The 23428-nt window shown below is 47.5% G+C and overlaps 3 protein-coding genes across 7 annotated transcripts in view; 1 reads left to right on the forward strand and 2 right to left on the reverse strand.

Moving 5' to 3' along the window:
• Window positions 1-765: 765 nt before the first annotated feature.
• Window positions 766-5135, forward strand: PLLP (plasmolipin). 2 transcript variants are annotated; one of them, XM_076349558.1, is made up of 4 exons: window positions 766-888; window positions 3667-3840; window positions 4278-4397; window positions 4477-5135. In XM_076349558.1, the coding sequence occupies exons 1-4, from the start codon at window positions 766-768 to the stop codon at window positions 4588-4590; spliced, it is 531 nt and encodes a 176-aa protein (XP_076205673.1). In that variant the 3' UTR covers window positions 4591-5135. The 2 variants fall into 2 exon arrangements, with proteins under 2 accessions (XP_076205673.1, XP_076205672.1); XM_076349557.1 differs by lacking the exon at window positions 766-888 and adding an exon at window positions 3303-3584.
• Window positions 5136-8743: 3608 nt separating this feature from the next.
• ARL2BP (ARF like GTPase 2 binding protein) lies at window positions 8744-17276 on the reverse strand. Of its 3 annotated transcripts, XM_076349561.1 has the most exons (8): window positions 17218-17276; window positions 16192-16311; window positions 14098-14182; window positions 13887-13948; window positions 12087-12243; window positions 11558-11643; window positions 10231-10327; window positions 8744-9072 (listed from the first exon to the last, which is right to left on the reverse strand). In XM_076349561.1, exons 5-8 carry the CDS (start codon window positions 12216-12218, stop codon window positions 8992-8994), a joined length of 396 nt encoding a protein of 131 aa, XP_076205676.1. In that variant the 5' UTR covers window positions 12219-12243; window positions 13887-13948; window positions 14098-14182; window positions 16192-16311; window positions 17218-17276; the 3' UTR covers window positions 8744-8991. The 3 variants fall into 3 exon arrangements, with proteins under 3 accessions (XP_076205676.1, XP_076205675.1, XP_076205674.1); XM_076349560.1 differs by lacking the exon at window positions 14098-14182 and having other exon boundaries at window positions 8744-8961; window positions 12087-12193; XM_076349559.1 differs by lacking the exon at window positions 14098-14182 and having other exon boundaries at window positions 12087-12193.
• Window positions 17277-17704: 428 nt separating this feature from the next.
• Window positions 17705-23428, reverse strand: part of RSPRY1 (ring finger and SPRY domain containing 1) — a 39080-nt gene continuing 33356 nt past the window's right edge. For both annotated transcript variants that reach the window (XM_076349563.1, XM_076349564.1), the window contains exons 15-16: window positions 21430-21534; window positions 17705-20467 (exon numbers count right to left, since the gene is read on the reverse strand). In XM_076349563.1, the coding sequence (XP_076205678.1) occupies window positions 20371-20467; window positions 21430-21534 (202 nt within the window). In that variant the 3' untranslated portion in view covers window positions 17705-20370. The remainder of the gene's footprint in view (window positions 20468-21429; window positions 21535-23428) is intronic.

Consider the following 23428-nt stretch of genomic DNA (forward strand, 5'->3'; position numbering starts at 1 on the left):
ATAAGATCCGCCTAGACAAGCTGTTGATGTCCGGGCACGAGGTCTAGTTGGAGGCCAGTAACCGGTGGTGTAGCCCAGGGGTCAATACTGGCTCCAGTGCTGTTTAACATCTTCGTTAGTGATCCGGATGACGGGGCAGGGCGCACCCTCAGCAGGTTTGCGGATGACACCCAACTGGGAGGAGCGGCTGATACTCCGGAGGGTCGTGCTGCCGTCCAGAGGGACCTGGACAGGCTGGAGAAATGGGCTGGCAGGAACCTCCTGAAGTTCTCCTGAACGAGGAGACGTGCAGAGTCCTGCTCCCGGGGAGGAACAACCCCAGGCAGCGGGACAGGCTGGGGACCGCAAAAAGGCCCTGGGGGTGCTGGCGGGCACCAAGCTGAACACGAGCTGCAAAGAAGACTCGTGGTGTCCTGGGCTGCCTTAGGCAGAGCATTGCCAGGAGGTGGAGGGGGGGGGGTCCTGCCACTGGTGGGGCCGCCCCTGGGGTGCTGGGTCCGGTGCTGGTCCCCCCGGTACAAGGGAGACGGGGACGCCCTGGGGAGCCCAGCGCGGGGCGGCGCAGGAGGGAGCGCAGCATCCCCCGGGGAGGGGCTGGGGCAGCCGCGGGGGCTCAGCTCCGCGTTCCCCCCCCCCCAGCCCGCTGCGTGGGGATGGGGAGGACCCACCCGCGACGGCCGGGGGAGGCGGCGGGGCCGGCCCCGCGCTCCGCCCGGGGAGGGGCGGGAGGCGTCCCGGGGCCGTGCCGGTGCCGGTGCCCGCGGTATGGCGGGGCTGCCCGGCGCCGCGCGGAGCCGGAGCGGCTCCCCGGGGTCCTCCGCCGCCCTGCCCGCCCTGGACGGCGCCTTCCTCCGCTCGCCGCTCGGGGGGCTGATGGGCGCCCAGGCCGTGAGTACCGGGGAGGGGGCACCGGGGGGGGCTCGGCTGCGGGAGCGGCCGTCCAAGCGCATCACCCACTCTGAATGCTTTTCTTCACTGCCCTGGCTGGAAACAGGCAGGTTTCCCTTTGGCTGCCATCCCTACTCCATCCTCACTCTCTAACCCTAGTTCACCTCTAACCCCAAGATCCCGCAGCCCCCTTCTCTCCTCCTTCCCTCTCTGAAGCCAGAGGAAAATTTGGCTGCTCGTCCTCACACCCTTTGCCGGTTGTAACTTGGCTCGACGCCTGGCAGCTCCCAGCGCTGGGCATCGGCCGATCCGCACGGGCATCCCCATGGGGCACGAGCCAGTTGGTCCAGGGGGCTGTATGAAGCACGGTGACCCCAACTGAGGTGTGTTGGGGCTGCTCTCGGGGTGCCTGCGGGGCTCTCGCACTCCCAGCCCTCCAGGTTGTCCTCCCCGGAGGTCAGGCTTTGGCAGCCGCTCTCAGACAAGCCGAAGGGTCTTTGCACCGTCAAAACGAGCAGCAGCATCACCTCTCCATTGCTTCAGTGTCGGAGGCAACCGCCGAATAAACTCCTGCTGCTGCTCTCTCCTGGTACCCGGGACCTGGGGTGCAACATTGTGCGTGTAGGGGTGGGCGTTCAGCTGCATATGGGGCCACGCGTGACCTGCCCTGGTGTTTGCCCCCGGTGCTGCCCCACTGCAGCAGGGAGCCTGTTTGCTTGTGCCCTCTCTCCGGGGCAGCGTTGTGGGGGGCGGCAGCAGGACGTGCCCTGAGCAGCTGCTGTGAAACAGCTGGCACAGACCTGGCTCCCTGCTCCAGATTTTGACCCCCTGGGCATGGCTGAGCTGGTTGTGACACGGGAACAAACGCTCAGGGAAGGGCCAGGGAAGGATGCTGCCAGGGGGTGTCTTGCAGGAGTATCAGGAAGGAGGCAAGAGCAGGAGAAGGGACCCTTCAACCCCAAGCCTGGTCCCACCTCTCCGGCCCATTGGTGCCCCTGCTTGGGCTGTACCGTTTCCTTTGGCAGCGGTGTTAAACACTGGCACAGCTCCCATCCACCGAGACCCACTGCTCCCCACAACCTCTCTCCTAAGGGCTCCTGCTTTCCTCCCCCCAGCAGCCGGAGCAGGGCAGCTCGCACATGCCACCTCCCACTCCTGGAGCACACCAGGCTTTTTCCTTTACATGTTTCTCCCCAACACATATTTTGCGATCACGAGTGTTAGAAATGGATGTGACAGACAAGGAGGCATTGTTGGGGCAGCTGAGCACCAGGGCGTTGTACTCGGGCAGGACAAAGGCCGTTGTGTTTCTTCTGTGACAATAAGCAATGAGGGCTTACGCAGGGGCAGAGCGGCTTTCCAAAGAGCCCTTCTCCTCCCCACCGGTGGGAGATGCCTCCGCGGTTCCCCTGCCAAAGCGGAGGTGAGCGCAGGAGCCGGGTGGTGCTGGAAGCTTCACCAGCTCTGCCCAAAGAGATCCCCACCCCAGCGGGGAAACAGAAGATGCCGCAGCTGCATTTGGGGCACATTCTCACCCCAGCCTTGCCGTGGGGATCTCCCCGGGACGTTCGGTCATGCAGGGAAACATGGAGGGTGCAGGGCTGGAGCCTTCTTGCTCCCCGGCAAGCAGGTTCGAGACTCCCTGCTTTGTTCTAGTCCAGCCGGGAGGCAAAGAAGGACGGTGAAGCAGAGCCCACCAGCACCCGGCCGGCTCTGTGTCCCGGTGCACGGGCTGCGGTTGAGGCTGCAGAACCGACAGGGCAAATCACAGAAAGCGCCATTTGCTTTGCAACACCCTTTCTTTTCCAGGCGCCATCGCTATGTGGTGTCCCATCCTCTGCTTGCTCCATCATGGGTTAGGGGCCTTCAAAATAAAAAAAAATACCTGCAAACTTGCTGCTGTGGCTGCTCCAAGGAGTTCCCGGCGGGGGGGGATGCTGGACAAGGCAGCTCCTCCCTGGCTGCATTGCTGCGGGTGAAGCGGGGCAGCATCTCCTCCAGAATCCAAAGATCAGAGGTGGACACAGCACAGGGAAGGGAAAGGAAAAAGAAGAAGAATATATGAAATGCCACCCTGGGCTGGGCTTTTCCATCCCTGCCTGCCAGGCAGCCAAGGGCAGAGACCCGCTCCCTGCCGCCGCCTCTGCCCTGCGGGCTCTGCCGGGGGCTGCAGGGAGGGAAGACAACGGCTCTGCCCCAGCTCTCCTTATTTCTCCTTGAGCAGACCCAGAAACAGACTCACCTACCTGTTTTTTTGTGGATCGCTCTGCAGGCACATGATGCTCCAATTGTTATGTAGTTAAACCTGCTTAACAGTGAAAGGTGAGCCCTAGAAGCTGTACGTACAGGAGGTATAAACCAGACCAGAGCAGACCTAACCAAACAGCAGAGAGAAGCTGAGAAGCTTGCTTTTTCCCTTTTTTTTTTAAATGATGCTGCACTTGGAGGAGGTCAAGGCTGAGCTGGGGCCCCAGGAGCCCCCACGTCCAGCTGTCATCCAGCCCACGAGATGTCCCTTAACACTGAGCCAGCACCTGCAGAGACTGGCCCTAGGCATGGGGGCTTCTTGGCTGAGAAAGGACCTTTGGCGGCGAGGATGCCCAGGTTTCACCCGTCCTGCTGTGCAGGACATCCCTGTACCGGTTCCTGGGGCAGCAGTACTGGGGATGAGCCCATCCCCGAGCAGCGAGGGTCTGGTGAGCCCGGGTTCCTGGACGATGCTCTGCTTTCCACCTGCAGGAACCACCTCCCAAACACGGTCCCCATTTCACCCCGCAGGTGCTCGGCTTACTGGTGTGGGCTCTCATCGCCGACACAACGTACCACCTCCACGCAGCATACGGCTGGGTGATGTTCGTGTCCATCTTCTTCTGGATAGTAACAGTCCTTTTCTTCGTGACTTACCTCCTGCAGCTTCAGCTGAAGTTCTACGTGATCCCCTGGCCCCTCGTGGTACGTACCCGAGAGAGAGCGAGGGGGGGTCCCGAGTGGGAAACATCCTGGGGAGATACTCCGAGAGGACCAGGGCTTCAGGCTTTCCTGGGTTGATGGAACAAAGTCCCCCACACTTTGCACAATGACATTGTTTCATTCTGCCCCTCAATTGCTTAGAAAATTTTCAAAACAGGGAGCCCCGTTCAATCCAGAAAGTTACAGCCACTGCATCACTGCTGCAGTCATGGTGTCAACCAGAAACCTCTCAGCGCAACCTGGGGCGCATTTAATGAGATGTTAACCTGAGGCTTGCTCGCGGCGCGAGGGGCTGGACCCTTTTCCTCTGGTTCTCCTGGGGAAGAGGGAGGAACGTGAAACAGCCTTTTGCTCGTCCCTCATCCCAGCGCACGTGAGTCTGAGCCCAGACCTCACGACCTGCTCTTTGCCTTCCCCAGCTGATGATCTTCAACGCTGTGGCAACCGTCCTGTACATCACCGCCTTCGTAACGTGCGCGGCTGCTGTCCAGCCTACGTCGTGGCGGCAGTGGGATTACAACCGGAGAGCCGCGGCCTCCGTAAGTAGCGGCGGGCAGACGAGGGCCACGGGGCTGGGGCGGCCGCCGTGCTCACGCGTGGGGTGTGCTCCTCTTCCAGTTCTTCGCCTGCCTTGCGATGGTCACCTACGGGGCGAGCACCTTCTTCAGCTTCCGCGCCTGGAAAGGACTCGGCAGCAACGCGGCCACCAGCCAAGTGACTGACCACGCGTAAGGAGCAGACAGCAAAGCCCAGCCCTGGGCCACCCTGGGTCAGCTCATGCCGGGCTTGGTGGCTCGGAGCCTCGCGTGCCACCAGGTCTCGTTCTTGGACCAGCCTGTACTGGCAGGGACGGCTGGTACCAGGTCACATGGACGCTGCTCTGTGGTCTCTGATGATGCTTCCAGCTGATGCGCCCACAGCACAAACCCACCGGCACTGTCACCCGCAGCCTCGCCGGGAGGACATGGACTCGCTGGAGGCTGAAGCTCCCGCTCGTCCTTGGGGTTCATCCAGATCCTCGCTGGAGCAGCTCGGCCGAGGGGGCTCAGCCAATTCAGCACACTCCAATACTAAAATTCACTAAACCAAGCCCAGGCTCCTGTCTCTGGTCTCTCACAGCTACAGTGTAAGTAATTGTAATTAACGCGACACATAATCGGTGGCAGAGCTGGAAGATGAAGGCTAAGCAAAGGAAGCAATCTAAACTGTTCTTGTATCGATTCCTAACAATTTGAAGCACAAATTTTATGCTTTAAATAAAAATCTTCTTAAATCCAGCAGTGGAGTCTGTCAAGAAAAAAGTTTGTCTTGCCAGAAGGCACAGCACGGCATGGCGTGGAGAGCAGAGATGACTTCCCACTGCAGGTGGGCATTGCAGCCTGGCCCCAGGGCGGGAGGTGCCAAGTCCACAGGGTTCGCCTTGCTTTGCTTTACATACGCGCGCACACACACACGCGCGCGCACAGACGCACAGAGCGTGCATCCAATACCGCAAGAACACAAAAGAGGCGCCAAGGCTTCGCTGCGCTCCCTCCTGCAGACTCGGCGCCACACACGCCACGGAGCTGACAGGACCACCTATTAACCGGCAAGTCGATTTCGCACGTTAGCTACAGGCGGTCTTCAAAAATTAAAACTAGGTCTGCAAACGCTCTGGGGACGCAGCAGGGTCAGCGCCTCAGGAGCACACAGAACCACGCTGCTCCCCCACGCTGCAGACAACAAATTCAGCTTTTCTTTCCTGGGGACACGGCTTGGCGTTTGTCAGAACTAGAAGCAATGCTCTGCCTGACACAACAACTTTTCCTTTCACACCCTCCTTGTACAAGCTAATAAAAATAGATGAAACGGGTTCAATTTATGTCCAGGTATTTCTACACAGGAAAGCCGGTGCACAGTGACTACGCTGCAAAATTTACCGCATGCTCTGCACGGGAAAAGTTTTAACAACTTGTCTACAGAGGCTCAGGAAATTTAACTGCATTAATGGAAGGTGTGAATTGAAAAGGACTGGACAAACTGCGGTAGCCCCCGGCAGATCGGCCTTTATTTGGTTTTCAGTGAGCTAAATGAAGGGTCAAGTTTCCACAACTATATGTATAAAAATCAGTAAGAAAATTAGCCTCTTCGTGCATTGTTATGACAATGTTAAAACTCTTAAAATGCGACGTCAAACTTGCAGACAGATAGTCCATTATATAGAGAAATTTAATCTCTTTAAAATGCCCCTCTGCCTGATGGAAAATGCATCGAACCAGGGACGAGAGACAGGAGTGTCACAGAGGGACGAGTTATTCTGGGAGCAGCAGCCCACAGAAAACAGACAGACAGAAGGGAGCAGCACCGGGGCAGAAAGGTATTGCAGGAAACACCGAGATACAGTTCCCCATCAAAATAAGAATTCATCCCCAACCGTGCCTTCTAGCCTCTGAAATTACAAGAGACCTTGCTTAAAATACAACAGAACTCCCTTCAGAAAAGAACTGCCTGAGGTATTCTCTTATACTGCCGCTAGTTTAAGTAATTAATGGAAACAATTGCAATAGGGGAAGAATGAAAACTTTTTTCAGTTAAAAAAAAAAAAAAAAAGACAGGGATATTTTTAGTTTTAGCTGCAAATAATTGTCTTAGCTCAACAATTAAAATATGTCAACAGGATTCTTTTAAAATTTGATAAAATCTGTTCCTGACATTAAAGAGTCAACGTTACATGAACAGATGAGAAGTTAAATGACGAACTCCAGTCCATACACTGTCAGTAGAAAAACAACTAGATTTTAAAGTCTTAAACTTCTCTGACGTTAACCTCAGGATTCACATGGCAGGGGAGCCGCACCTAGTTTGTATTAGAAACACAACCCCCTGTTGTGTTTTTAATAATTTTTTTTCTGGGAATAAACATCTCGGAGCATCATCCCTGCTCGCTAACTAACTGCCCGTGCATGCCTGAGCACCGACTTCCGCGCTCACGGGAAAAGCTGCTTTTTACAGCACAGCTGGTAGGTAGACCTGTAAAAACCCGTGAATCCTGGTGGGACGACCCCAGCTGACGGAGCTTCACCGACACTGCTGCTGTCAGAAGGATCAGGAACATGCATTTCAAACCACGGTACCGCAACTTAGCATTTTTAGGGATGTGCTCACGTTGCCTTAGCAGGTTACTGAAAAGAGAATCAAAATGAGCTCGTGTGGTGTTCACCGGAGCAGAAAGCCTACAAAACTGCTTTTGATCAAAACACACCCAGAAGGATTTCTACCCCCGTTTAAAAACAAAACAAAAAAACCCCCCAGACATTTCTTGCAATTTTTAGTTTTGCTTCAGCTTCTGGCTTTTACCATTCAAATCTGACAAGCATATGTTTATTGAAGGAGATTAAAAAAAATTCTGAAGGAATAGTTTGTTTGGTTTTTTTTAAAGGAAGTGTGTGCGTGTGTATCTGGGTGTGTGCACGCATGAGGGAGATTTCAACATACTAGAATAATTCCAGACAGAAAACTGCAGAGCCATAAGCACAATATACTAGGAAGTTAATGAGATTAATTACTGCAGCACTCATAAATTTGGTACACGCAGAGTCAAAATACTAGGATGCTACACTTCGCATTGCTAGCCAGCCTTTAAAAAGCCATTATAGTCTGGCCACAAACATGTTTAATGCTATCGTGTTTTGTAGTGTAAGTACGGCTTATTTTTGCCTGCATGGCTAGGAGTCTTGGCTGGTATTCAAAAACTATTTCAGCTGAAGAACAAAGTCCTAGTGCTGTTGAAATCACTGTCAGATGTCAATAGGAACAGGATTTCATCTCGTTCGTTCCTGTAAGACATTTCTTGTCCACAAACAGAAGTCTGTAAGGGCCCAGCCGTATTTTTCCTTTGTCTAGGCTAGGTTCTCATCAGGTGACAGCCACCGATCAACACCTTTCCACTGCTGAGGGGCATCTCCCCTGCTGCATCAACCTGGGGTGGGACAGAGCGGAGGGTTCTGCTCACCGTCCTGTGTTTCTATCTACTCTTAGGCTTTTAAAGACATACTCGCATTGACTGAGCACATCATTAAGCGGCAGATTAACGTGCCTGAGCAGGGTAAGAACAGAGGGCCCCTGTAGCTCCAAATGCATTTTAATTCCAACCGCCAACAGAGACGCGCCTGGGGTTTTGTGACAGGCTTATGGCTCCAGCTCCACCAGCAAGCCACTCAATTTTTCAATGGATGCTGAAAAATGCATTGCTGCACTAACTAACTAAATTGCTAACAGTTTAATAGCAAAACCACGCCTTTTAATCAGCATGCTATTTAGAGCAGTAAATGACACGGTGGTAAACATGTCGGTGCCCAACCTACCGTCAAGCTTATATTACTGGAACTAATGCAGCTGTGCCACTGCCGAAAAGAAAGTAAGAAATTGCATACATAGCTCAGATTTCAGTTTATCGTGGTTATTTTTCCCAGTGTAGAATAGCAGGGGCCTGACCAAAAGTGAATCAGAGAACTTTGCACATTAAGGGTGAGACTTATAAAAGCCAGAGAGCAGACAGATTTACACGCTAATGTGTCAACTGTCAGAGCTGAGAGACAGTCTTACGCTAGAACATCTACAAATTAAAACAAATTCTTCCATTAGAAAGCTGTAGCACTTAAGATCATATTAAAGTATTTAAAAAAAAACCCCAAAACAACAAAACATTGACAGGGAGGAACTCGGAGGGTATGTATTTGCACCTGTCCTTAAAAGAGCTGGAGGGACGTACTCTTTTGACGCTGCCTTCTTGATTCTGAAAAGTCCTACGTTCTGGGGAGACGGTTAAGATGCCAACCCAAATAACACACGCACAGGCCTATTTATTGTCGTCTCAGTGTGCTGGGCTTCTCAGCATGCACAACGGTTAGGCTGGTGTACAAATACTGTGTATTTATTAAAAACAATTACTCAGGTAGAGGTGAAATTGTCGTCTTCTGCGGTCACTGTTCACAAACAGATGTTTCTAGGATCAGGCCTCTGAAGGTATAGTCTGGAAGGTGAATGAGTTTTCATCATGTAAAAGCACCTTGATTCTCATGACCTTTAGTGTTTTCATGTCCAAATGAAAGCAGCAGCACTCATCTGGAGAAGGAAAGCAGTGCATAAACTGTTCTAGGAGGAGGATATTGATGATTTGTTTAATGAAGTCACCACTAACCCACTGCTTAAATCCAGACTTCGACCTTCTTTTTCCTAGAAACATGGAAGAAAAAGAAATCCTTGACTCAATGCTGTTTTGGAATAAACAGTTCAAAAAATGAAATGGACGAGTCATATTCTGTTTGTTGTATCAATATAAATCAATATAAAAGTACATGTTACCTGAGCGTCTATGATTGAATGTGAACCCAAACTTCAGGAAGAGATTGTGCAGGAATCCCCGGAGTAAGGTCGCTGTCGCTCTGCGAGCCGTACGAGCAGAGTCTTGCTTACCTCTGGTCAGGAATGGCCAGCCAGCAGGCTCACCCAGCGCTCAAGGAACTAGTGAAATCTAGCTTCTGTGGTTTGCCTCTCAGGTGTCCCCAAAAGTGCAAACCCCAGCTGAAACTACTCCTGCTGCTGAGACACGGACTGTCTCTTTCTCCTCAACCTGCCCCCATTTTGATAAAACTTAAAGGGGTGGGGGAAGACAGCAGAGGATGTAATTCTGACAACAACTTTGACTCTTTTGCTCCTTTGTAAAGCGTGACTGGACAGACACTGGAGAGTGTTTACATGTATTTAATTTCCCTAGGGAAAAGCTCATCCAAAAACCTTAATACTTTTGTTTGTTTGCTTGTTTCTCCAGCCTGGACAGAGAGGAGGAGAAATAAAAATGCAATAATCTTAAAAAGCTAATTTTGGATTGGTTGCAAAAAAAAAAAAAAAAAAAGTATCACAGAATGGTCAAGGTGGGAAGGGACCTCTGGAGGTCACCTGGTTCAAACCCCCTGCTCAAGCAGGACCACCCAGAGCTGGCTGCCCGGGACCGTCTCAAGATGGCTTTTAAATATCTCCAAAGATGGAGACTCCTCAACCTCTCTGGGCAACTGTGCCAGTGCTCCGTCACCCGCACAGTGAAAAAGTGTTCCCTTCTGTTCAGTTGGAAATCAGCGTTCAAAGATGCAGAATGTGTGTGTTTCAGGAGAACTGCTCCACGTGCCAGCTTCACTCATGTTTTTCAGAAATTATTAAATGTACATTTTGAGTTTAAACAGCCACCCAGTGAAGTTATTTTCCTTTTGACCCTGTACAGCCTTTGAATAAATGCTGCTACCTACTGTAGTAACACTGCCTTTGGTACTCTCAGGCAGAGCTACACAAAACCAACAGCCATTATGCTAACGAAAATAAACAACGTAACATACTTACAGCTCTGTAATCCAAGAACATTTCTTTGAAAGCCAGAAAGTCAGTGAACGTGAGAAGCATATCAAATATATCACCTGCCATTTCATCTTTGTGCTGTCTGTAGAGAGAAGTTGGGGAATTAGAAAACTGTGTGGTAAACAAGCTCTTATTTTAAAATGGTAAGAGGTCAAAAGGATACCAAGACAAGTAGAACAATATCAAAATTTAAACAAGAATGTTATTATGAGTCTTTCGTAAAGCAACACTTTAGCCAAATATTACCTTGTAGTATTCCCAATCCAAGTACATTAATATATTATATTTATGTAAGTCCAAGATGTAAGAGTATCACATCAATCCTTGAAAACCAGACAAAGAAACTGACCTATAAGTCAACAGAAATAACACTCAACTAGCATTTATCTATTTATTTCTCTTGAGCACTGAAACAGCTAGACAGTCCCTTGGAAGGTGAGAAAGGTTGGGGAGAGTCACAGAACGGCGCTCATACACGTCCCTTAAGAACGAGGGACCGTACTGACAATAGTTGGTAGAGGACTTTTGATGAAAACATTTTGGAAGGAAGACACCGTGCTCCCATATCAGCATATTTCAACGAGACTTTCTTAACAGTCAAGGGTTGGGTTGGTTTTGTTTTTTTTTTAATTATTTAATTCTTATCAGAAAGAGCTTTATCTTAAACAGTCTATCTTTTAAGCATACTATGTGCATTCACAGTAACTTCCCAATGTTTTATTTTAAAAAATTAAATAAATTCAAATATTGTAAGATATTCAGTTCCCAATGAGACTTGATTTTCTTCTTCAAGGGGAAAACCAATGATCTTTCAAAAGTGACCTCTTCATAAAGTTGGTTAAACTAAAGTGACCAAATGTAAAAGCTTAAGACAAATTAAACTTTTCTCTGAACGCTTTCTATAAAAATCACAATAAAGACATTATATCACATGACTGCTGAAAAGACTACCAGGCTATTTAAGTGTCCAACACAGAGCCTGAAAGAGATAGATGAGACCCAACTTTTTAAGGGTCTGGCTTCCAAGTGACAATGATGGAGAAAACCCTTCGGTGTTCTCATTCCAATTTCTCTTCCTACCCCTGAAACCCCAATATATTTCAGCATAAGTTCAGAAATTTAGAGTAGCACAACATGCTGAAGGCAAGAAAAGTGGTCAGTCATTGCATGCATGAATGCTTTTTTTTTTTTTTAATGAAAGAGGAACCTCTTTCTAAAGGGAGAACTGTCAAACCCAAGTTTTAATCTAGATAAAGAGCTAATTGAGAAGCACATAACCTGTTCTCCAACCAAAAGCAAAGCAGAGACTTACTGCAATGACATTGTGAAAGCAGTCATATTAAAACCAGGAATCCGATCAAGCAATTTTTCTTCGATGTATTTCTCTACTAAAGAGATCTGAAAAAAACAAACAAACCACCCCAACATCATCACAACAAATTTCAGGAGCAGCTTTCAAAACAGCACATCTTTCTTACGCTGACACTTTGTATTATCCTCACGGGGCAAACAGCTGCAGGTTCCTTAGCTGGCCGGTGCTAGTTCAATTATTCACACCACCGCTGAGGCACTGAGCTGAACATTTTTGCTGGGACTACTGGTGAGAACAAAACATCTGTACAAGTTTTCAGGTGAAACAAAGAGAAAGGAACCTAGAGCTCCAGAAAACATCTTTCTTGCTCACAGATCACGAACGAGACAGCAGGCAGTACAGCAGGCAGTATGTTGGCTCTGCTCCATGTGAACCCAGTACTTTATAAAGGGGGGAATACAGGACCTGACGCTGGCCTTCAAAAAACCAAAAAAGCAATACATGCAAAAAATAGGAAAAAGTATCTTACATATTCATTAAAAATAGAAGTATAGATGAGCTTGTTTTCTTCTGAGTCATCAAACTCCTGGTAGTGCTTCTCCATAAAAGTCCTCTGTATTAACTGGAAATCATCATCTGGGCCACAACAAAAATGCATCATACAGTTACGAGTTTCGTCATTCTTTCTGTAACACAAAACCCACATTCACTAGTCCTCCGCTTCCCTGTTGGAACCACGGAGCCCTGCACACGTGCAGAGTCAGTCACACCAGTACCGCAGCTGCCGCTGAGCCACCATTTCTGACCCATCTGTGAGAAAAGACAGAGGCTGCTGGCGGAGCGCAGCGCTACCTCAGTTGAGGGGGCCGAATCAACAGAGCTGCCGCACATCAGACTGCATTTGGACAGCAGCTGTGTATTCAGAATGGAGTGGGATGAACATGTCCACCTAGCAAGGTCCACAACTACTTCTTATAAGTTTCATTTACACTTAGTATTAGCAAAAAAGTCCTCCTGCTTTATGCTTTATTAGTAAGGTTATTCATTCTGAACCCTTTTTTGTTTGGGCTCTCAAGTCAGCGAAAGTGATAACCTCTTCCCTACAAGAATTCAAAATAATTTTTTTTTTCCCCTTGAATTCAAAAATATTAGTGAAACTCCCAGATTTGTTTTCAACTGCTGAGGATTTTTTTTTCCAGTAGTGGAAGACAACAAAAATGGAAATGAGCACGGTAGGTCACCACCAAATTCAACAGAACAGGCATAAATATAAAATTTACTTATACACAGTGTCAATATACACCGGTCTCAGCTTTCTAACCCCTAACATATTCAAAATCAGTTAAGTTAGCATTTCTCCAGATTCAACTACATCACCAGGCAAACTGAGGCTGCAGAATCTACATCTCTCTGGGAAGGATGTGGTCAAAAATATTATATGCTGTTCTTATGAAGCAGCTGATGGCCGACTAGCATGAATTCTGTCTTGGCATCTTGTAAACTACTTCCTTGCACACACTGACTTCTCAGTTAAAATTACGGTCCTGAGAATTTAGCACCTTTCATTGCCTAAGCTCACACGATGAGACTGGCGCCATTCAACATTCCTGCTATGAACAGGTCCTGCCACGTTACAACTGTGTGCATACGTGCAAGCTACACACCACAAAATCAACTCAGAAGGACAGTCTCAAAAAGTGAAAAGTGGCAAGACATGGTGACACGCATCTCCAGTTACGCAATGCTGCCGCAGACAGAGGAAATAAAGCATTCTCTGTGCTCAGCAGAGACGGGACAAGGAACAACATGCTTAAACTGCAGCACAGGCACTTCATATTACAGATTATGAAAGGCTGCCTGCAGCAGCAACAGCTAGACACCACAGCAAATTGCCTGGACAAACCATAGCAGCTTCTAAGAATATCCTGACAAACACGTTAGGAGAGGTTTAGGCAGAGCTGGGGAAGGGAAGGCTACCTCTCACAGTCTCTTCCATCCCCTTTATAAAAGGGTATGGAAATTCCAGAAAGCTTTGACTTCTATGTGAGATTTACAAGTGTCTCTACTGTTTATTTAGGAAGGAGTGTATTGCAGCGGTGCAGAGAATAATTTTCAAGACTCGTAAGCACACTGTTGTGCAAGCGGCACACAAAAGATGTTTGTGTATATTTTTACTACACTACCAGGTTAGGGGCCACAGGAACAAAGGCAGGAAAGCTTCCACGAAGCAGGCAGGGGCTATTTTGGCTCTGTATGTCTGCTAACAGAACAGCAGCCTGCAATATGTTTAGCACTCATCTTGCTGTCTATAACTACTTGCAGAGCTTACCCATTATAATATCCTCCAGATACCCAACAACTGCATCAAACTCTGCGTCAGAAGGGGAGGAGCTGAAAGCAAAGAAAAATGGTACCGCGTGAATTTATATTTCAGCCACAGCAGAAATAACAGTTAAAATTAAAAAGCGTTAACAAAAGCCTAAGCACAAATAAGCCCAGTAATTACAAGGTAAGTGAATAATTTCCTAGTTTCAACCTACAAAATAATCCACGACGCTGACGATAGGACTGCTTCATGGGGATTCTCATCAGGCCTTTACTGTATTTCCCCCCCCAGTAAGGTGCCTAATTGAAAAAAAAAAAAAAAATGTTGTTTTACTGGCATTACTATCAAGGTAATTCCAGTCCTGGTGCAGAAGGATGTAAAGAGTGCAATTAGAACAGCAAATCAAGCATTTTCCAACCCACAAATCCCAGCTGCTATCACAAGCTTTCCTTCTGCTCTCTTCCCTGCGTAACTCTACATGGCGATCGTAGAACTCCAGACACTCTAGAAAATATTTTGAAATACTTGGTCTTGTGGATCCACTTAAACTCAATGTATACACAATATTATATAACTGAAGAAACTTAAATATTTTTCTTATGCAAGAAACATCCCTGCATGCTAGAAATAAATGGCATAATCTCCTAAGGCCATTCGATCATGACCAAATATTAAACACCATTACGGATCTGAAGTCATCCAGGGAAGAAACCTTTGGTACCAGCATTTCAGGACTCTGGATCCCTCTGCTAAATCTATTATTGTGCAGCTTGTTCAGACACATTAGAAAATCCACAGGATCTCCTTGGCCTTGGCATTCAGAGCTTGTCTTTAGCGGGGGATGAACTCTTCCTATATTCTCCAGGAGATGAAAGACAGGCTTTTCTCACACATGAGGGACACAAGCCTCATAGGACGTTTGTCTTTAAGAAAAGTTAGCTTTGATCACCGAAAGCACCATTTAAATTAAATTAAAATTAAATGTCTATTTCTCTTTCAAATTTCTCTTTTGTAAACAGAGCAGAACACTCTTTCAGACTAAGTTTTAAAAAACTCATTAAAGTTATTTTGCTACTGAACAATAGTCCAGTGAAATTAATCCAACAACAGTTTAATGGACAGTTTAACTATAATGAGCCATAGGGCTCATTCTGACCAGGAAAAATGAAGAGATATTTGATTTAAAAAGGCGTCCGATCATCAAGTGATGTTCTAGCAACATTTCTGATCTGTTAAGCCTTGGGAGACGAGCAAAGCCAAGCCAAGGGACTGGAAAAGCGTGCTCTTTCACCAGAGGGCAGGACACCACAAGGAGAGGAGCTGGCACAGCACAGTCGAAGCATTACCTACCCTGAGCATCACACTTAGTACTTCAGGCAATAGGGCTCATCACTCTCCATTTACATGCAAAGACAGGAGACTTTGCTATGGGTAACTTCCACTCTTTTTTCCCCCCTCCAAAACAGTGCTACTATTGGTTTTATAGCTTATTCTAACAGAAACAGAAAATTCAAAGTATTAATTTAAACCCCAGTTTGAGCTTGTGAAACAAATCATGGAATTTTAACTGTTCCAAAATAGCAGCGATTCCATCTCACTATACACCACACCCGCATCCGCACACCTGAAGAAACACGCGCTCACAAATCTTGTGGTTTAAGCCTTTGTCGCCTCACCACGTCTAGTCTAGGCCAGCACAACCCGTGCTGCTGAAGAAGCCCAGGCACACGGCCATTTGAGATGGTCTGTAGACTGAAAGAACTAAATCTATGAACTAGAGCGACAGCGGCACAGGCACACGTCCCCTTCTGCCACAAGCTTTAGGAGAAGAGTATGCCAGACAGATGTGGAGCGGAGCAGCGTCCTAGCATCTACCAGTGTAAGATCTGGTTGAGGCCACCTGTAAGAGGTCTCACATGTCTAGAAGGAGCGCATTCAAACACAGAGGAATAGTCTCCTCTTAGAATCCACGATATAAGACAACATATGCTCTTGAAAAGGAGAGAGAAATTTTGAACTTAAAATGAACACAAAAAAAAAAAATTTCAGCCTTACAGTGCTTATTTTGATCACTCAGCCAGGGCTGTCTGGCGCTACACTCACTGCAGTTATATTCAGTTTGACTTCACCTAAACTCTGAACTGACGTTATTCCCTCCTGGAGCTTTGTGTTCTCCTAAGAGGCAGAATCTGCTAATCAGTGCGGTGTCAATTCATTCCTGTAATTATATTCCTATTAAAATATTTTAACTAGGAAATAGTTAACTAACTAACTATTGAAAATCTGACACAGAATGTAATGTACTCACACGGCTACACCAAAGTTTTCTTCATCAGAAGTCTCCATCGTTACTGCATAACCAGACTGGAGGAGAGGCAATCTGCTATATTGCTGCTGTTAGTGTTATTTCTTCTTTTTGGACAAAGTGCTAAGGAATAACATGTGACTTAGCATTAATGCAAATTCAATCGTTAAATTACCATACACTTCTCAAACAGCAAATCAGGAGACAACCCTTCATTTTTTAATGTAGGAGTTCTTCCAAAGTTACTGCTACTTCTTCTCTATAGTAACCCAAATTCTCTAGGAACTTTCTCCACCTACTCAGAGAACAGGCTCAAAATTGCTCACACTTGCAGTTAATCTCTGTAAGGGGGTTTCAGTTGGCCTTTACATCTTTTCCCCTGGAGCATCTACGACTGACTATTATAAAGACACAAGAAGATGAAGATGCCACCCCAGTCCAGTGTGTCCTGGAGAGCTCACGGGCCAGGCGCTGGATAGGGATCCCACGGGCCGGGCCAGGGACTCTGGCCAGCGCTGGTCGGTGCCCCGGCCAGGCCCTCGGCCCCGCGGCTCTGAGCGGTTACTGGCCCCTCACACAGGACAGGGCACACAGCACCCCAGGGCCGCTGAAGATGGGCCAGCTGGCTTCTGGGTGCGCGCTGGGGACACCCTGCTCCCGCCACCCTTGCTGGGTTACACCCGACGCCAGCCTGCAGAGCAGCCCGCCGAGGGCGGGAGCCGCTCTCACCCCACGGCACAGGAGGAGGGATGAGCGCCACCCTCGCCTCCCCCTTCTCAGTCCTGGCTCCTGGGGAGAGCGAAGCCCCTGTCCCTCCCCGTGGGGACCCGGGCACCCGGCCCGCCCCACCTCCCTCTCCTCGGAAGGCCCCAGGCCACCGGCTGCCGTCATCTTCCCTCTCCAAAAGGCGCCCAGGTGACCCGCCCTTGTCAGTCCCCCCTTCCCGAGGAACACGGGCGTCGGGGCCGCGTCACCTCCTCCCCCCGCCCCGGAAAGCGGCCCAGGGTCCCGGCCCTGCCCCACACCTACCGCCGGTCGCGGCAGCCAGCGGCGCCTCCCTTCCCCTCCGGCCCGGCCGTCTCCTGGGAAACGCTTCCTTCCGCCCCGCCCGCAGCCAATCGGAGGGCGCAGGCTGCCGCGGAGGGCCGGCCGGCACCCGGAATGCCCAATGGGAGAGCGAGGGCGGGGCCGGGCGGGAAGGCGGTGCCCGCCGCCATGGAGGGCCGTCAGGCCTGGCGGGGCGGGTGGCGCCCGCCTCCCGGGCCCAGTTTAGCGTCCAGGCGCCAAGAGGCTGTCCTAGGGAGAAAATGAAAAGAAAACGCAGATAGCGTGCTTCCTTATGAGGCACGCAGCCCCCCCCGCCGTTGTTAAGGTGGGTTTCCCCCTCACAAAGCAGGGCCCTGAGGGGCGCAAGCCCGCCTAACCCGGGCACCGCCTGGTGCCGGACTTGCCTTTCTGCCTCAGGGCGGAGGCACCCGGCTCTCAAGAGAAGCAAAAGAATTAAAGAACAAACAAACAGCCTTCAAGACGTTTTTATTGTCGGATGGACAACTTCGCTACAATTCATGTCCCCTTCTGCGGGCCTGCGGAGCCACCACCTCCCCTCCCGGGCCCCAGAGCCTTTGGGGCATGCGGGGACCGAGGGTGGCACCGCACCGGTCATGGAGGATCGAGCTTTACAAAGACGCCCCCCATCGTGGATTTCGGCAGAAAGCCAGTCGAATTGTACAGTCCTTCCCTTTGTGAAATGAACAGGACAGTTCTCTGCAACACAGCTCCCTCCTCCGGCGCTGTTGGCTTCCTCTGCCCAGCACCAGCTGCACGGAAGACGGTCTGGGGCAAAATTTTCCAAAGCGTTCACATCTTTTCAACAAAGAATGCAGGCACTTAGTCCCGTGTCCACAAAGGCAGCGAGGCTCTTGGGTCACCTCCATTTCAAGGGGACACCAGACACCTAGAAGCCGTTGTGGACCTGGGCCGTAAGAGCTTAATCTCATACAGCAGTTGGTACGAATCAGGAGTCCTAGGCACTTCTGAAAATTTTACCTCAGTTAATCCCGGCCAGGGAAACCAAAGCCCTGAAGTTACTAGAATCTATTAAGGCAGAGTTCAAAATGGTTCTGTCCCACCTCTTCCCTAAAGTATGGTTTGTATCTTTGCACCTTAGGGATAGAAACCTATCGTTGCATTCGGAAGCATTTAAAACTTCATTTCAAGTGATTCTGAAATTCTAATACCTTTGTGGCAGTGATGGTGTTCATATGTTTGCTCATTCAGCACCGAGCAGGAAGGGACTCGGCCCCGACTGGCAACGTGGATTACAGCAAAACATTGTAAAGTACGGTCAGTGAGGGAATGAGGTCCCTGGGGCACAGATCTGCCAGCCCGACTTTAATCAAAACAGGCATCCAACGCAGAAGAGAATTCACCTTTTAGCGAAAGGACTAACCAGCACTCCGTTTTTGGATTCAGTCTATAGTTGGGAAAAGTCAACAAGAAAATGACGGACAGAACTTTCCTAATTCACACATTGTACTCAAGAGGTTCAATGGAGACGCTTCCCCCCCCCCCTTTTTTTTTTTTTAATCTCTGGATGAAATTCAGCACCCTTGAGTTAGCAAAGGCAGAAGGTGAAAGGAGTTGCTATAGAGCTTGATTCTGGGACCTGTGCAGAGCTCTCAGCTCCTATTTAGGTCAGTAGGAAGCAAGAGTGCTCAGCAGGAAGAAGCAGCCTCAGCTCTGCTTTGTTAATACTTGATAGTACAATAAAGATAATAAACGATTTTAAAAATAAGATACATCGCAGCATGAGAATTCACTACAACAGCCTCTGCTGCTGAATCACTGCCAAGAAGTGGGATGGTTTTGGTGTAAGTTGTGTGTGAATTAGTAAAGTTCTACTATATAGCCAGATAAATTAAAAAAGCAACCTGTACAAGTCTTGGAAGAGACCGAGTCATATCCTCAGTTGGTGCAAAATAAGCATAACTCCACCGATTTTTGTGCTACTTCACTGACACCAGCTACGAACCCTGATTCCTTGTAGAAACCTAGTGTAACAGTCAAAAGCTGCCTGCTGAAATGCGTCCTTAACATACAAACGTCACAAATGTGTAATTAAAGTGGAGTAGAGATTCCCACTGTATGATCCCTACCAAAAACATGAAGTGTGGCCCCAAACCTGCTCAGAGCAGGACTGACACATGGCAAGCAAGGTGCATTTTTAAAGAGTTACAGAATAAGACCAAACTTGCTATCCAAATAACATTTCTTTTTTTTTTTTTAAATAAACTGGCCCAAAATTCTCCTCCAATCTTTTAAGATAGCTCAATATTTCCAAAGTGAACATAACTTTCAAAAGCAACACTGATTAAAAAAGATGTTCGATGATACCTTAAAAAAATATCCAGAATATCAAATTAATTCCAGTCCAGCGTTATAATTAGTTAAGAATACCTCCTGAAAATTATATCCTCACAAAAAAATGTGGGTACTGAAGTTAAAAGCATCAGAAACATTATGTACTTGAAAATACCACCGATCTTTTAACGTTTAAAAACAAATCAGAACATTCTTTGGAATCACCAAGTTATTAAAACATGTGAGTTTCTCTACAGTCTCCACACTGTCTTTTCAAATCAGTCTGTGTACAGATTAAGTCTTTGAGCAGTTTAATATCCACTGTCGGAAAATACAGAGTCTCTGACCAGCAGGAGGCTACATTAAACAGGAAAGCATTGGCATTCTCTTTTTAGTACTGACTTCTGCCAAAAATAGACTTTTGAGCACAAGACAGAACAGCCCTGTTTTAGGAGATACTTCTTTTCTCTTCTAAAATGCATTGTACGTGTACTTCCAGTGCAAATTTTTTCAGCACTTGCGACAGGCGAGAAGGAAAGGGGGAAAGAAGAGAGACACTCTCCTATGGTCTTGCTTGGAGGAACCAATAGCCATAGCACGCTGACCTACCAGCTCTCCTTACTGTTGAAACCAGTTCCCATTGCTGGCAACTTGAAATAGCTTATGAAAGATTTCATTTTTAAGATAAACAGATTACAGTTTAGCATGAAATCTGGCCGTGGCTATGGTTCTATGTGCGTAAAGATTGGTTAGAGATGCTTTCCCCTTTCAGTATTGGTTGGAGTTCATTAAAAACAAGTCTGTGGTATTTCTCCACGTGTGTCATGAGATGTGAGAGATCTGTCTGACTCGGGTTTGTATTTCCTGTCGACACAAAGGGCAGGTCTCCAGTTGCAAGGCACAATCCATGCACAGGTCACTGAGGGAGAAGAAAAAAAAAAAATCAGTTAAAGTCTGCATTTACAGTATGAAAAACTAAAAAAAAAACCACTAAAAAAATCCAAGCACTAAGCAGTTTAGTTATCTTGACTGTGTTTCTGGCAGGCTAAGTCTTTCAGTGCAGAGATTAGGAATTGCAAGTCAGGTGTTGTGGATCCACAGGCTTTGAGAGGAGCTCCTGCTGCTCAGCATCTCACAGACCTGAAACTGCTGGTGCAGTTGGTCGGGATTACGCTTGCGTGCTTTTGTTACTCTTAAAGCTCTGGTCTGGAGAACAGCAGTCCCAGCGCCCTGCGTGGAGCCGTCTCCACTTCTTGTTGACACACACCGGGCACTTCTCTTTCTAACTTTCCAGCATCTAGACCCATGGCAAGACTGCTTACACGAGTGCTCTAAAAACACTAAGGAACTGGACTTAACTGGATTAATTTCCTACTAGGCTGCTTAAAGGCAGGAAAGTGCTATTATGGTCTTACTCATGCTGCTGTCCCATTTTTAGCTTTGAGAGGAATTTGTGACTTGAAACAATCCATTTGTTGAACATTTAATGAGTATTTGAGTATACAATGAATTTTCTGCTCTCCTCATGTGATCTGGATTTCACAGCACCAGTACTAAACAAATACTCATCAGTAAAACCTTTGGTATCAGGGAATTAAGACCCAGTCGCCCAGGGGTAGCATACGTACGTAGCCACAGTACGTCCCCAACCCCAAACGTGCACACAATTAGGGTTAAACCTGCTCAGGGGTAGCGTGAGGGGAACGGTGGAAATACTATGCTTAACTTCTATCTATCACATCCTTAAAAGGAGGGGTTATTTCCTTTATGCTGGGGAGTCAATCAAGATAAGCAGGGACTGCATCTGGTCTCACCTAAGCTGAATGCCAAACACACACATTTTCTTGTTTCTTTGGTTTTGGGTTGTTCTTAAAGTTTTACCTGTGTCCACATGGCCTGAGTTCTGTGTCTGCTACCTCATCACAGCAAAGCGTGCAGCAGTTCTCTCGGATACTCACTTGCTTCAACAAAGCCAGGCGCCTGTGTCTGAAGAGACACCCCCCCACACACACACATATATATTAGTTTGACTCAAAACGATAAGATTCATAACTGTTCTGAGTATTGCATCAAGACCGATGCAACACTTGCCTGTGCTACTCAACACTACTGCTGATAAACATCGATCGTAACTTCCCACAAAAAAGGCTTAGCACACCCAGAGATGTTCAGAACTGTCTTCGACTCCCTATTCCGGTCTGTCAGAAAGGGACAAAGAGGGTGTTAGATTACAATTTTTCTAGCTCCCATAGCTGAACACTTCAAAAAACTTTTGTATCTGTGTACTTTTAAGAGTTAAGAAAAAAATCAAATAAACCACACAAACCCATGTATCAACAAAATTCAGAAACCCTATAATGATGTAACGCAGTTTAAACGAATAGAAATTGAAAGTAAGATCAACAGCCCAGCATGGCAACTGCCACAAGGGAGAGTAAATGGATAAAAATCCCCCATTTGATGAAATAAGATATTTCAAGTTTGGAACACATACACTCCACATCAAAACTGCTCAATGGCAGGGTGACATGTCTAGCCATGCCCCAACACTAGATGCATTAAATTCAGGACAACTGTGTAAGTTTGTTAACTCCTGCGATGGATAATTAGGGTTCGCTCAGGCCCTTGCCTTTTTTTTCCCCCTATCACTTTTAAGATCAAAGCTATCTTTTAATTTAGGATTGGCTTATGGTTTCCAGACAGTTCAGGCTATAGGGCAGGGATGATCTTTGTTTACACAAAGAGCAACAGTGTCCAGCCTCGAAGGGACCTTTCGGTGCTATCACATGTCAAATAGGCTCTAGCACAGGAGGCCAAGTTTCTGCAGTCAGGCATCAGCAGGAAACCCGTTTCCCTCAGTTTCTCTCTACACCTTTTGGCACAATGAAATAACAGCTCTCACAGCTAATGCTTAAACATTGCAAGAGTAATGCCAGAACGACATCAATAACAATCACATCTGATCATCAGCTAAAAACTGCAAAACCCCTCTCATCTAGCACATGACACTAATAAGACAGAAGAACACTTAATTTGAAAAGGGGGCTGACCCAGAATGGTAACTGACAGATCATCTTAAGGGATTAAATCAGACTCTCACTTAAAGCACCTGCAGTCACAAGCAGGTATCAATTACTCTGGCTATATGTAAGTACAAAATGGTCTTGCAAGTTGCATTTGATTTTCTCTGCACACATACGATGTCACAAGCCTCAAACTTTGCCAACATGTGACAAGAGTAAGGTATTTTTTTGTTTTCTTTTTAAACACAAAAAGATACTTAAGTACCTCAAGTACACTTGATCAAACAGCTAGCTAATTCAAAACGAGTCTCTGAATTTTATTATAGCCAGGGGTACCTGCCTCCAACAACCCCCACCCCCACTTAATTAGATGCAACAAAAGATTATTTCAACCACATACGTCAGCACCACTCTAGAGGGCCATCTTTAGACAAATCTGCAGATCCGGGGTACGCTATATCCCAGATTACACTGTGTACTGTTACTGTTTGTGTTCCAGTAAATTATTTTATTACTAGTGACCTAAACCAGAAAAGCTATTAGTTTTCACTCCTGCCAGAAATTTGGTAAGTTAAGGAAAAATGTATCCAAACCTGTTTCTATCTGGCTTGATTTATATTTAGGTGGGAAAGCACTTCTAAGTTTGGATAACCTTTGTCAGTACTATCATTCACAAATAGGGAAATTTTCATCTGGATCAGAAAAGTAGGACAACTTCAAGTCTTACAATCGTTCAGTACCTCCAAGCTGCCAACATCACAAATTAGGTCAGTTTTAAATAAGACATCTTTTTTTAATTAAGACTATACCTCCTCAACTAACCTAATCATTCTTAGATGGCAGGAGGCACTTATACT

The sequence above is a fragment of the Aptenodytes patagonicus genome, chromosome 11 (genome assembly GCF_965638725.1).
Source record: "Aptenodytes patagonicus chromosome 11, bAptPat1.pri.cur, whole genome shotgun sequence".
Taxonomy (NCBI): domain Eukaryota; kingdom Metazoa; phylum Chordata; class Aves; order Sphenisciformes; family Spheniscidae; genus Aptenodytes; species Aptenodytes patagonicus.